This window comes from Phoxinus phoxinus (assembly GCF_949152265.1).
Source record: "Phoxinus phoxinus genome assembly, chromosome: 11".
NCBI lineage: Eukaryota > Metazoa > Chordata > Actinopteri > Cypriniformes > Leuciscidae > Phoxinus > Phoxinus phoxinus.
The window spans coordinates 15775839-15791514 of NC_136886.1; the positions used below are offsets into that span (position 1 = coordinate 15775839).

At 36.8% G+C, this 15676-nt stretch overlaps 1 protein-coding gene across 7 annotated transcripts in view; it reads left to right on the forward strand.

Moving 5' to 3' along the window:
- The window catches only part of sgip1a (SH3GL interacting endocytic adaptor 1a), a 76927-nt gene extending 62986 nt beyond the window's left edge, over positions 1–13941 (forward strand). For 4 of the 7 annotated variants that reach the window (XM_079628443.1, XM_079628449.1, XM_079628444.1 and 1 more), the window contains 8 exons: positions 3165–3224; positions 4779–4890; positions 6888–7043; positions 8565–8697; positions 9153–9355; positions 9918–9982; positions 10502–10666; positions 10824–13941. In XM_079628443.1, coding sequence (XP_079484569.1) covers positions 3165–3224; positions 4779–4890; positions 6888–7043; positions 8565–8697; positions 9153–9355; positions 9918–9982; positions 10502–10666; positions 10824–10846 — 917 coding nt within the window. In that variant the 3' untranslated portion in view covers positions 10847–13941. The remainder of the gene's footprint in view (positions 1–3164; positions 3225–4778; positions 4891–6887; positions 7044–8564; positions 8698–9152; positions 9356–9917; positions 9983–10501; positions 10667–10823) is intronic. The other 3 variants (XM_079628445.1, XM_079628448.1, XM_079628447.1) reach the window with 1 other exon arrangement.
- Positions 13942–15676: the final 1735 nt, after the last annotated feature.

Here is a 15676-nt window from a genome sequence, read left to right on the forward strand (position 1 = left end):
CTATGAAACCCTCCTGATTTAATGGATGGGATGGAGACCACTGATTCAACAATGTAACAAATGGTTACATTACCCATAGAGTCAGTTGTCAGAGCATAGCTCATTCATGGTGATTTTTCTTTTGATTTTTTTTTTCACCAGTGACTAAAATAGTAAATAAGATTAAAAATGAGTTGATTTAAAGGAATTTACCATGTCATTTGCGACTCAATGTCTATGGGCAGAATCGTTGGCTTGTTGTCGATTACAGAAACACAATTATAATGGAAGCTAAAAATATGCTACTATCACAGACTAGTGTGATTAAAAACTGCATACAGCCTTATCTGTGCAGTTATGTTCAACTCATGTCTTGAGCAGCTAAAAAAGTAAACATGGATAATTTCGTTGGGACATGGAACATGAGCTAAGTTGAGCTAACTCTTAGTAATATATTTGGTAACTAAAAAATGTATACCTCATATTCTCAATTCTGATAGGATGAGCCATATTTGAAGCTGTTGAAAAATAATACATATAGTAAATTATTGTAAAATAATAAACACACATCTGTGACTGGATAATCTATATTAATTTTTAAATAATAAGGTTGCTTAACAACTGCAAAATCCTACAGTTAGGGTATTTAACTGTATACGTTGCAGAAGAATTATTATGATTGTTATTAATAATAAATTGAACTGTCTTTTGTCATATGCTATATGCTGTTGCTGCTATTGTTTAAAATCATGCATTTACTGTTTATTTTTTTATAAACTTGTACTTTATGTAGTGATCAGCAGCATACCTCAGATTCTGTCCATGACATTAGGTTATAAATAACCCAGAATATTCCTTCAATTCACCAAAGACTGGCATTTTTAGCACATATTTAAAAAAAATATATATACATATTTTTCTTATTTTTACTCCTCTCATGTTGATTACATTCAAACACTATTTGCCACAGTATTTACTTTTACATCCATTTTTAAAAAACAATTCTGCCATATTTTGCTCCTCACATCCATGAAAGATGACGTGTCTATTTAGCCCATCATGCATGTCAGAGACTGCTCCGTCTGTATCACATATACGCAACACCCCACACTGACATCAAGAACCAGGAACAGAAGAGTCTTTTAGTCCCTGAAAAGCATCTGTCTGGCTGTAGACTCTTCAGAAAATTCAAAGAGCACCACCATGCTGCTTGAACAGATGACACACACACACACACACACATCCTCTCAGTGTTTGAAGTGCGGTCTGGAATTTGGCCCAAGTGGCAGCAGTGCTGATCAGTATGCCTCCCTCCACATAAGTTTGAGTGCAGAGCTCTCAGATGTTGCACCTGGATAAAAGCATTTCTAACATCATCATGTTACAAATGTCGAGCTTTACTGCCACATAAATGTAGTCCTCACAGGTGAAATTCACATATAAAAATTTGATCTTCATTATCCTATGCTGCATTTCATTCAAATTCAGATGTGGGATATTCTTGATATCTCTGACCATAAAGTGCCAGATGCTCAGAGGATGACATGCATAATTATCTTCGCAATTATTTTATTGTCAAAAATGAAGACTCATTTGTGAAGTGTTTAATCTGCAATGGTGTGATTATTAACAAAGGTGTTCTATCTCTCTCTATCAATTTCCTAAACCGTTTTTTAAATCCTATAATGTAAGAACTATGAGTCATTGATTCATTTTATTTTCTTAAAAGTAGATGTTAATCATTAACTGTGTTAATCATCTACTTGGGTTGCAATATGCAAAAATTATGTTTTTGCACAAGTTTCTAAGTTCAAACTCGGTTGATCTTCTATTGTGATATTCCAGGTAGGACATTCTGAGATGAAGGGAATGTAGCATTAAAGCATCAATATAACAGTTCAAGATTACGCATGCATTATTGTACAACTCGCATCTTCTCATTGCTTAAGTGATCTTCACTTCATTCATAGTCCTGGTCCTGGTTTTGTCTAAAGTTGTATTACCACTCTCCACCACAGTAGAAGAAGTCCTCATTTGCTTTTCCCACTTGTGTCACCCATTACCACCCCCTGTTGCCCATCATCCCTACTGCAGCTACCTCTGCCAGTTCACATATCCGACATGAAGAAATGGGCCTATACACTATATACGTTTAACAAAACACAAGCTGTAGCTTATTAGGTCCATATTGTGAAGATGTAACCAAAAGCACTTTTTAAATACCTATTTTAAAAGAAATAGCTTACCCAAAAATGAAAATCTGTCATTATTTACTCATATTGTTCTAAACCCCTTCGCTATTATTTCTTCCATAGAACAAAAGTATACACTGAAATAACAAAAACAATATAAAAGCACCATAACCGTATATGTTGATTGAAGTTTGTTAAGGAACAGTCTGAAATGTAAGTCACGATTTACTGACGATCTTTCTCTCCAGCCAGGATCTTTAAACTCAAGAATCAAATGAAAATTTCTATAGTGCAGAAGTTTCTGCCATGATACTTTATTGTCATATTGCTTCAGACACCATTATCTTCTTAATGAATACACGTATATGCAAGGGCACTTTTTTTGTCCATTTTAGAGAAGAAATTACAGTATATGGGTTTAACATGTCATAAGGGTGAGTGACTATTACAGAACATTTCATTTTGGATGATCTATTCCTTCAAAAGTTTAAAAATAAGCTGTTTAACATCATCCTTGAATCCAGAGGCTTTCATTTCTAAGCAGCTCAAATCATCTCAAGCGTTCATCTGGCCTGATATTATACGTAAACGAATCAGAATGTTAAAAGATTTGATAGAATATAATTTATGTACACTCTTTGAATCTCCCCGCTCTCAAACAAATCAAAGCACATGCATCCTTATTAATAACAACTCAGTAAATCTGAAGCTAACAGCACCTTAAATCCGTCATTCGTCTTGCTGCAAATAAAATGACTGATAATTACGCAAAGATTGAACTATTTTTATTTTCCCTTTTGTGAATGTTTCACACATCATAGTCATCCCCATCTAAAGTGAATTGTGACCATCTTTGACCTGTGCCCCTGGCCCCCATCACTGTGCCGTATGATGGACCTGTGTGTGACTCACGCTACTGTCCTTCTCTCCCCTTCTCCTTCCCTGCCTCTCCTCACTCCCCCCGTCCTTATACCTCCTCCCCCTCCAACACAGAGACAGACCAGCCCTCCCTCGTGTGGTTTGACAGAGGCAAGTTTTATTTAACCTTTGAAGGTAAGTTGGGGTTTATAACTAAGGACGTAGCGCGTGCACACTCAAGTCTCATCTGACATCTGACTCCCCCCCCTTCCTTCTCACACATTCGTTCCTTCATCAAATCACCGTGACATCTGCTTCGCTCTGTATATCTGTTTTGCCATTTAACTGTTCATCTCACAGTCACTGGCAGCTTTTCTTTTCCTTCACGACCGTCATACTTCCTCCTGCGTCACTAATATGTCTTCTTGTTCTTGTGGCTCGCCTGCTTTGATCTTTTCATTTCGACTTTGGTCTTGGATCATCATAACACATTGTTTCAGCTTCAGGTGCATGCCATCGAAGCTGAGTGTTATCTGTTTCAACTTCCATTCAACTTCTCTTCCATTCTTTTTTCTTTGTATCTTATAAATCCAAATTAATAGACTTGCATTCAAACTCAAGCATTCAAAAAAGACTATAAACGGCTTCACGTAGAAAAGCATAAATTGTATTACATACTGTAAAAGAAATACCGAAAAACTGGTTAAAAATCAGCAATCAGCTTGTGATTGTGAATCATTGTTTACCACAGTTCAAATCTCTGTGTAAACATACCGGGGTACAGTTATATTTCGACACTTTTAAAGCCGCTTTGAAACAATCTACATTGTTAAAAGTGCTATATAAATGAAGATGACCTGACCTGACCTGAACGCTTAAGCCACACAGAAAATTATATCACACCATGTTTCATCTTGCTAAAAAATTCTACTATACCTTTTTTTATTATAATTTGATGCAGATAAAGCAAACTTTTCGACTTGGTTTGGTCTTTTGTTTTATAATGCAAAGACAGATTTTTAAATGTGATATAAGTGTTGTTACATTAAGGATTGTTTTCTAATCGCTGAAACTTCACGACAATAATTAATACGTTATAAACTTTATAGTTTTAATGCTACTTTATTTACCAATGTCTTTGCTGCTGACTTTCGATTATAAAATTGAACTATATAAACAACCAAATGTCATGCTTGTCTTTGATATTTTTATTTTTGAAATTAGTTATCCAGTTAACAGGCGTGAATTTACGTTTTCTTGCTTTCTCGCTTTTAGTGCGAAAGAGCCACTCGTCTGCGATTTAGTTGTTTTTCTGCGTTGTGTTTGCTATGCCCAAAGTGAGCTATCTGTCCTTTGAGAATGCATTCGGTGAAATCCAGAATCTTCAGTATTGAAAATAAGCTTAAAACAAGAAAATAAACTCGAACACTTACTGGCAAGTCCTAACAATGTGGTCAAGACAAATAAGCAGAAAATAGTGTTCATCTGGAGAAGGCATTGTGCTGGATTTTAGGTCTGTGTTCAAGCGCCTTGCTAAAATTCAAATGAATAAATTAGTTTTGTCAGCTGCTGATTGTAGTGTTTGTCTATTTGTTTGTATTTCCATTTCTCTCATTCTTTGTCACCCATGTATTTGCCTCTTGTGATGTAGCTCAGTGACTGATCGAAATTGTGTTTTTGTCTGTAAACACGTTCTGACTCGGAGTCTGTGGTGTGTGTGTGTGTGTGTGTGTGTGTTTGTTCTCTCAGGCTGTTCTCGAGGGCCCAGTCCCCTCACCATGGGGGCCCAGGACACGCTGCCTGTGGCTGCAGCTTTCACAGAGACAGTCAGTGCCTACTTCAAAGGAGCTGACCTCAATAAGTATGACACGATATCTCAAAACAGATTCACATCTAGCTCTGTAGTTCTACTTTGTGTGCGAATAAAGAACAAAATTATGATTTATCGGTCTCTTCGTTGAGAAATGCACGCCTAGAACATTTTTGTAAGGGATATTATTAAATGAAATGAACATACAGCTGTCCTTTAGATATTTTGTGTCTGTCTGTATTTTGTGTAGCAGTCTAAGGCTGTGTCCGAAATCGCCCCCTATACCCTTAAATAGAGCACTCTTTGAGGGAACAGACATTTGTAGTGTTGTCTGAAACAATAGTGGACGTTATCAAGTGCTCTTATTCAATCCCACAATGCACCGCAATAACAAGTATACAACCGATGTACACTCAGTGGCTAGAGAATACCCATAATGCACTTTGAGGGTTGCGCCAAATGAATTCCAGCTGCATCTGAATCATCCATCCATTCATTTTCCAAACCGCTGGTCAATGTTGCCACAGCATAATAATATCATACAGGTAAACATTCCTTTTTAATTGATTATTAAATAACTATGCAAAAGCAGAAGCCCTTCCGCCGCACTCAGTGTCCGAATTCAGGTTGTGAGTTTGATTTGATCCCAGTTACAGTTTAGCTCTTGAACAAATTTTGGGGGCGAAATAAAATGTACATTAAGAAGAAAAAAAAACTATATTAAGTTTTAATACTTTAATCCCTGCTAAAGTTAAGAAGCTAGAGTTCATTATCCTTCCCCACATTTAAATAAATAAGTTCAATTATATGACTTGTACATTAATTATTGTTATTTGAATGGCTTTGCAATGTAAGCATCATAATAAATACGTACATGAATATGATACGTCTGCGGCGGTTTTGGACACAGCCTTACTTTGAAGGCACATTTAAGTATTGGAACCTTATTTAAAGGGGTCATGACATGAACCAAATTTGCCTTGATCTTTTGGTATATAAGAGGTCTTTGTACCATTAAAACGTCCTGAAAGTTTCATAGCTTAAGACTTCCTCCCCATTATAAACGAATCATTTATTTAATCAAGCTCTAAATACAGCTCGTTCTGGATCCATGGTAAGAAGTGACGTCACGGTACGAAGTGACGTACCAGCGTTTGCATATAGACCGCCTCCAGCACAAGACAACTACGCTTAAAGCGCAAGACAACTACACTCATTTCGTATCATTGTCGCGCCCGCGCGCCTCACAAGTGTTCAGTCGACGGACAGCGAGTGGGTCTGTGTACAGGGAAATTACGATGCCACGCAGATGTGCTGTTCCTGGCTGTGGACAAACAACATCTTTGAATACGCTGCGAAAGATCCAGTCGTCAGGGAAAAATGGATGCACTTTATTTTTTTGCGGACGTCTCAGTCACGGCAGTGTTAATTTAAGCGTTTGTTCTATACATTTGAAGGATGACTGTTTTGAGAACAAATCCCAAAATGATGCTGGCTTTGCCAGAAAACTGTTGCTCAAAGATAAGTCCGTGCCGACTATTCTGGGCTCAACAACGACGACGCAAACTGTAAGTAATGTATTTAAAACTTTAAACTACTTTTTAAATACGCTGAATCCGCAAATATTCTGGCTGGGGGCGTTAATAATTGATGCATAGGCACTGACGTTAGCCAATCATAACAGTGGGCGTTAACACTGAACTCTTAAAGGGGAAACACCGCCAAAACAGACTGTTTGAATCAGAGGATGAGAAACAGGGTGGGAAAAGGTCATAAATCACTACATTTTAAACGTTTTTTGTAAAAAAAAAACTATAGTAATACTATAATTGCACCTAAGGGAACATAATAATAAAATAAAATAAACCCATGTCATGACCCCTTTAACTGTCATCTCTCTCCTCACTAATCTCTTCTGTTGATCTGTTTTTCTTTCTTATTCACTTTATTACAGCACATCAAATGTTTTATTGATCTCTCTGTTTCTAACACTGTTTCACACACCAGACCTCTACTTATGTGCGTGTTTAATAATGTCGCTCTCTAAGGTGTGTGGTGAAGATCACCGGAGAGATGGTGTTGTCCTTCCCAGCAGGCATCACAAGGCATTTTGCAAATAACCCCTCGCCCGCTGTGCTAACCTTCAGCATAACCAACTACAGTCGTCTGGAACACGTCCTTCCTAACCCACAGTTACTGTGCTGGTAATAACATTGATCTAACATCACCTACAACAGAACCTTCACAGACCTTAAACCCCATCTTACAGTATGTATTGATTAGTGATCATTACAAATGTCCTTATTAGTCACACAAGTTAAAGGATTAGTTCACTTCAGAATTCAAATTTCCTTATCATTTACTCACCACCACGTCATCCAAGATGTTCATGTCTTTCTTTCTTCAGTCGAAAAGAAAATAAGGTTTTTGAGGAAAACACTCCAGGATTTTTCTCCATATAGTGGACTTCAATGGGGTACAACGGTTTGAAGGTCCAAATTGCAGTTTCAATGCAGCGTCAAAGGGCTCGACACGATCCCAGCCGAGGAATGAGGGTCTCATCTAGCGAAACGATCGTAACAACATTTATGTACTTTTTAACCACAAATGCTCATCTTGCACTAGCTCTGCAATTCGCCACACATTACGTAATCACGTTGAAAGGTAACATGCGACGTAGGCGGAAGTACAGATTTAGTGTTTACAAAGCGAACGTGCAAAGACTAAGTCAAACGGCCTTTACAAAAAGACTGAGCATAATGCGCAGCGCAATTTTTTGTTTTGTTTTTGTGACCCGATTGTTTCGCTAGATAAGACCCTTATTCCTCGGCTGGGATCGTGTCGAGTCCTTCGAAGCTGCAATTTGGACCTTCAAACCGTTGTACCCCATTGAAGTCCACTATATGGAGAAAAATCCTGAAATGTTTTCCTCAAAAACCTTAATTTCTTTTCGACTGAAGAAAGAGAAACATGAACATATTGGATGACGTGGTGGTGACTAAATTTTCAGGAAATTTTTATTCTGAAGTGAACCAATCCTTTAAGCATCAGCCATGAAATGTATTATGAATTATTGCTTATGGACTTTCAAATTAGTAATGGAAGGAGAGTTTGTAACTCATGGTAATACTTCTCAGGGTGAGATCTCACTTCAGAATCATTCGTGTGCTGCCTACAGTCAGCTGAGGGTGACTCACGTACTGTATGACTCATTACATGTGATTCACTTTTGGAGGGTAGTATATCACTCTCTGTTTTCTGTGGGGATGTTATCATTTACTTATTTTGCAAAAGCATTCTTATACACTCCCCCTCAAATAAAGCATTTGGGGTCTGTAAGTCTCTTATACTGCATTTAGTTGATCAAAAATACAAACTATAATATTGTAAAATATGTAATGTATTCCTGAGATGGTAAAGCTGAATTTTCAGCATCATTACGCCAGTCTTCAGTGTCACATGATCCTTCAGAAATCATTCTAATGTGATGATTTGGTGCTCAAGAAACATTTCAGTCATGCTTTATTTAATGGTGACGTTGTTACAGTGTAGTTACACAAACAGGTACTGAGTAATATTAATATTAATGAACTACATGTACTTAATATAGGGTTAAGGTTAGGGTTTGGTTTAGGGTTAGTTGGACGTAAGAAAAAATAATGGCTATTCGTTTGTTTCAGTTGAGTATGATTTGAAGATTGAATGTACTTTCATATTCCCTTCAGTGACACCACACAGCCAAATCCAAACTCAAAGGAGTTCTGGGTGAATATGCCAAACCTGATGACCCATTTAAAGAAAGTGTCGGAGCAGAAACCACAGGCAACTTACTACAATGTAGACATGCTGAAATATCAGGTGAGAAGAAAGCAGCATCGACCACAGACACAAGGCCACATGTAGTCATATTCGGTTTTAGAAAATCTACAACAGGTATTTGCTCTATATCTTACATTAGTTTTGCTTTGGGACCCATATTTTCTTCGGACATCAAGTAGTGACTCCAGTACAGTACGGAAGTTGGCAAGTCAAGTTATTTCCATAGGGCTTTATACAATACAGATTGTTTCAAAGCAGCTTCACAGTGATAAACATCAAAATAACGATCAGTGATGCAAACGTCCTCAAATATAAGATAAGATTCTGCTGATCTAAAAATTGTGTCATTATTCAGCTCAAGTCAGTGTTGATTCCGTTCAGTTTATCATATACGAGTAAACAAAAATGTCCTAGAAAACAAACTCAACATTTGCTTTTATTGTTTTTGTGATATTTGAGGATGATCTAGCTCTTCATTTCCCTCTGTGCATCAGGTGTTACCGAAGGGTCTGCAGTCCACTCCTCTAAATCTAGCGGTGAGCTGGAGGTGTGAGCCCACCAGTACCGACCTGAGGATAGACTACAAATACAACGGTGGGGCCATGACCACTCCTGTCGCCCTCAACAATGTTCAGTTCCTCATCCCTGTGGACGGAGGCGTCAGCAAACTGCAGGCTGTGCTTCCTCCAGCTGCCTGGTGAGAAAATTCTAGAAATGGAATTCCAAAACTCGTCAAATCGTCATTGTGAAAATTGAGCATTATGATGGACCCTTTTCACATACTGTGATGATGCGACTCCACGGTTATCAACATCACAAATCTAGTAAAGTTTCAAAAAATGTACACATTTATGAATGTAACATTTATAACGTTATACTTGTTGGCGTTCTATTACCTTGGCAGTAAATGAGAAAAATGTGAGACTGTTTCTAATAGAACGGCTGATGGACATCTTTCTCTCTTCTGACTGCTGGAATCAATCTCTCGATATGTTTTCCCTCTCTTGGAAAGTTGTGGACATGCTACAGATATTTCTTTTGCTATTAGACTAAAACATTAATTTGCTGTCTTCTCCCTACTACGACGATTTCCACTTCTGAGAACCCCCTGAAATGTGAAAAGTGTGCGTCGTACTTTAGTTCTGGAGTTCGAAAAAGTATTCTCGGAGTCTGAATAGTTCTAGATTTGACGGAAGAGATCGTTTGACAATTTTCTTTCTTTCTAGATGATATACTAATTGTATTTGGTACCTTTATAGGAATGCGGAACAGCAGAGAATCTTATGGAAGATTCCTGATATTTCGCAGAAGTCTGAGAATGGAGGTGAGAATCATGATTACATTTTGTCTATATATACACTGATGTTCAAAAGTTTTTGGTTGGATTTAAATAAGTCCCTTATTCTCACGAAAGGCTTCATTTATTTAATCAAAAATACAGTAATATTGTGATTGTGAAATATTTTCACAATTTTCGTGATGTCATAGCTGAATTTTCAGCATCATTACTCCTTCAGAAATCATTATTGAATCATTCAATAATTTCACCTTATTATCAATGCTGAAAACGGATGTGATGCTTAATATTTTTGTGTAAACCGTGATGCATGTTTGTTTGTCTTTTCAGTATTATTTGATGAATAGAAAGGTCAAAAGAACATTTATTTAAAACGGAATCATTTAGTAACATTATAAATGTTTTTACTGTCACCTTTTATCAATTTAATGCATCCTAGCTGAATAGAAGTATTCATTTCTGACCTCAAACCTTTGAACGATAGTGTATATACAGTATCTATAATAAATTATAATAAGTTGACTATTTCTTTTCTCATATGTTCAGGTGTCGGATCTCTGCTGGCCCGTTTCCAGCTAACAGAGGGTCCCAGTAAAGCCGCCCCAGTGGCAGTGCAGTTCACCAGTGAGGGCAGCACTCTGTCAGGCTGTGACATCGAACTGGTTGGCCTTGGATATCGTTTTTCCCTTATCAAGAAGAGGTTTGCAGCAGGTGAGTTATGCGAGTGACCGCTGTTTTTGGGTCTAAGAGTCTTCCAGAGAGTCAGAGTTCGGTGATTTTGTTTGAGATTATCAATGCATTGCGAAAAATAAGTTACACTGCATGCATATATTTCAAATGTACAATTGTGTTTATTCTTTTACCATAGGAAAATACATCGCAGACAACTAAAACAACATCTTTGATCCATGCAAGTCTGCATATTTTGGACCAATTCTGAATATTTAACACAGGACAGATCACAAGCCTGACCCCCTACCTGACCTTATGGATAAACCTATGTAGATGTACGATACAGGTGGACCTCACACACTACAGCAGTATTATATGAGTTGCATTGTAAATGTGGACCGTTTTAGGGTGTACTTCTTATATGTGTGAACTTTATTCACTTTGCAACATCTGTATTACTGCAGTTAAACGACCTGGGTTTGTTTGTAAGGTTTAGCCTCTATTTCTGTCCGATGTGTTATTGGCTGTGCCTACCTGAACCTGAATTCTCGGTATCCTTCTCGAAAAGTGATACTGAACATGTAATGTTTTTCTTTCTCTATGCATTCAGTTTGTCAAAAAGTATCACGTTTTTCCAACAAGGTAGCAAATTAGTACGGTAAACAACTGACTGTCTAAACGAGGAATAAGACTCTGCCACAAGATGGCGCTATACCGTTGCATGTAGTAAGAGGTCTTGCTCGAGCTCTTTTAGTCATGAAAACGTATTCAGGAATATCTCATTTTAATTTCTCAGTGAAGTCAGGTTAATTGAAAACAATATTTGTTTTTGTTTTTTTTGTTATCGAAACTCTTTATAGACAGCCACAGCTTTCAAACTCTCCTGCTTGCAATAGACACACAAAAATGATTTTCCTCAACAGAAAAGTCCTTTTAAATTGGTAATATATGCCTTGAAGGCCGTTTGGTGTTTTCTTGTATTGTTAAATAGCCTTTCTGTTATTCCCAAGGGAACAGTGTTAGACATCAGAGTACATGACATCACTCTATTTTTATTTATTCATTATGTGTTGTATAAAAAAAGAAACAAGTTACACTGTATATGAATAGACTTTGAATGGTATCATAATTTAGGATCCTTGAAGTTTTTGACTTTTTGTTATCTGTGTAGTCGGGTAAGCTGTGTACAGTATAATGCTAAGGTATAATTTTTAAATTTATTTCAGATATAAGTTTTTTAATTCAAGTGCAACAGAAAATTTATGCTATATAAATATATATATGGGTTGGGGTGACATTTAAAAGAGAAAATGAAACGGGATACTGTAGATGCGTCATGCTTAATGTTATTATAGTGTTATGTATATTGCAGCACTATTAGTTCAACAATGGATTGTCAGCTTTTGGACATTGTAAATGATTTTCTCATTCACGCAGATGTGTTTGTATCCAGCCTCTCCCCTCAGTGTCCTGAGCATGAGCCCCTGCGCTTGAGAACCTCTTTATTTTGCAAATGGTAACGGTCTCTGTGAGATGACAAGGTTCTTGAGTGGTTCAATGACCAAATTATTATTTTTCTCGTTTCGTTTGTACGTGTATCTCCAGAATTGTCCTTTAAGAGAAAATAAGCTGCATATTTTTTAAATGTTTAAACCTATGAATAAAGTGAAAAATATTGTTTCTTGTGGAGAAAAAATGAAAAGGACAAAAAAAAAAAAAACTGTGTTACTGTTTAACTTCCCGGATGCTCTGATGTTCACTGTCAGGAACAAACATTTTGGTTACATCTTTGAGTGTCTGATATAGACGTTGTGATGGTTTGGAGAAGATTACTGGTGCTTTGTGATTCATGGTTTCCATCCACATGTAATGCTAAGGATGAGCGGAGCGTCGCCGTCCGTTAACATTGCATTGCATATTTTCTGAGCACTGTAACTAAAGTTTTTTTTTTATTGCACTGAGTTTAGTCGAAGAACAACTAGAGTCTCAGCTGAAAGAAAAAAAAACCTCTATGAGTTCAATTCTGTGTAGTGCTTAATCGGTATGTCTACATGGTCCAAAGTGAAACGTCACTCAGATGTGCAAAAGAAGTGAGAAAACTCATGTCAGTCGGATGTAGGTGGAGCTGAGTGTGTGTGTGTGTGTGTGTGTGCGCGTGTGTGTGTCTGTGCGTGTGTGCGCGTGTCTGTGTGTGCGGGCTCTGTCTGGTAACTGTAAATCATCTCTTCCCAGAAACATGTGCAAGCTGTGTTTGTACGAAAAATGTTAACAAAGATCTGAGATTACTTTGCTCTTTCCAAAACAATAAAACATATAAGCCTGATAAATCGATTTATTGTATTATATTATAGGCGTGTGTGTGTGTGCACTGTAAAATTGTAAGTTCATTGAAATAAAAATAAAAATAAGTTGATACAATGAGGGAGATCATTAATCAAAATAAACTCAAAATATTATGTTATCTGAACCACATAAATTATCTAAGTTGATTTGACAATAATTTTTTTACAGTAGGCCTATATACACTGTAAAATTTTAAGTTTATTGAAATTATTGAGTTGATATGGAGATTGGTTTAATCAACATAAACTCACAATATTATGTTATCTGAACCACATAAATTATCTAAGTTGATTTGACAAGAATTTTTTTTTACAGTATATACACTGTAAAATTTTAAGTTTATTGAAATTTAAAAAAAAAATTAGTTGATACTGGAGATTGGTTTAATCAACATAAACTCACAATATTGTTATCTGAACCACATTATTATCTAAGTTGATTTGACAAAAGAAAAAATGTTGTGATAACAAATCATGTAAAAAATAATATTAGTTTATATATATAAATTATTAACTAATATTGTGTAATATGTCTGAAATGCTCACCTGTGTTATGTAATATATAATAATTGTATCATTGCACTCACTTGCTCTAAATTGGTTTACCAAACAAAACTTATGAAGGACTTATGTCGTACAATAAAATATTTGTGAAATCATGGTGATTTTCAGATTCAGTGTTTAGTTTAGGGGGAAAACACATTTGATGCATCCTGTATGCACTTATGTTTATTGACAAAGTTTGCAAAATAAAATTTACAACCACAATTACTGCTTTGCACCTCAACACCCAATTTCATTGGTGTTGATATTCATCCTCTTTTCATGGTGCAATTAAAAGTACAAGTGTAGCAGATCTGACAGCAGGCATAATCTATTGGCAAATTAAGTTGTTATATGAATACCTATCAACTGCACACTTTATAGAGAAGCGTGCATGTTCATCTGAACTCAACGTGGAAGAAGAAAAAACAGGTTCAGTCCTCAGCAGAGAAACGTGAGGTCACTTTTCTTGCAGCCAAACTGACAACAAACATTATCCTGGTTTCGCCTGACCAGGTCAGATCCCAGATGCTCGCTAACATCCTCAGAGCTGCTTAGATCTCCATTAAAAAATCCTGTGGAACGACAAAGGCAAAATACAAAGTTATGTTAAAAACATGTGCGACTTTTTTTTTGCATTTTTTATATTTGCAGGTCTCAAGTGTTGTGATGGCAGGTTAGAGAATCTTCTCAGACTCCACAGACAGGAGGGCATGTTTGCTGCACTGTGAAAATGACTAACTCAACTTGTGTCGGTCTAATGGGAATGTAATATCACCAGACGTTGTTCATCTGTTGACCGGAGGAGACTTGATCTCACTGATACAATTAAAGCAGTGTTCTGTTAAATATCATCAGGCTTGAAGGGCCAGAAAGCGGAAGAGATGCTTAGATACTCATACAACCACACAGTCATTGGCAATTAGTAAAGTTGGCAATTAGTAAAGTTTTGTTAATGTATACCTTATAAAACTGTTTTTTTAAAACATGTAAATGCCATATAAACAATAAAACAGAATATATAGCCTAATACATTCATTCTAGTTTGCATTTGTCATTATATTATTCAATATTTTTCAGTATATTCCCTCTCGCTTTTGATAAAATGCATTCTAGTTTGCATTTATTATACTTCTAAAACTATATATATATATAAAACTTCTAAATCTTCATTACTTCTAGCCTATATATAGGCCTATGTAATTTTTTTTCAATATCTCCCCTCTTCCTTTTGAGCTTATTTAATTATCTGGATTCAACTGAAAAACAATTAACAGAACTTCCACAGGATGACAGATTTTTTTAATCTCTAATAATTGGATTCATTTGAATAAAATAGATAAATAACAATTATTTATATTATAATCAATGGAAAGAGTTGTATTTAATAAAACAGTACCATAATTAATATAAAGCACATTTGTTCTAAAGCCCAACACTGAAACCAGCATTTAAGAGGCAGCATGTGATGATTCAGAATTAGCTGGAATCTCTTACGCCTCATCGCAAACTCACCTTCCATATCCTTCGGACCGAACCTCCTCCACCTGGAGCCTCCGCACGTGTAGACGACGGCACGGATGAACTCTCGGCCACACAGCTTGACAGTTGTCACGTCAGCCTGCACGACGGACACGCTACACACAGCACACAGCAGCAGTACAGCGGGAGAATATAACATTCTCATAGTTTCCTTCTGTCTCTCTAAGGTCTTCTGCCAACCTCTCTCAGGTCTAGCGAGCGTCTGATTTTCTCATGAGACGTGACCCCAATTTATGCCGGCTCACGCTGGACCGATCCATCCTGTCAAACCACACCCAACACTTACTTGATCCCCTCAAGTCAAACAATTTTGATGGGAAAACAAAAGGCAGCAGGTATTTAGGTGCTTTACTGCCCCAATCTGGAATTAAATTACATCCTTAGGGACAAGCTGTTGTCTCTTAACATCTCCAGTTTAATGGTCCCATTACAGGGATATTCTCCTTAATGAATGGATAATCTAGTCACATAAAGACCAACGCTGCTCTCCGAGTAAAACAGATGTCCACTATCTATTGATGTGACCATCAAATTCTGTTCCCTTTAACCTAGTTGGCCTATGAGGAAAAAGGAGTGCAAATGAGCAATATGGCTGAGAGCAATTATGGGTTTTATGGCTGAT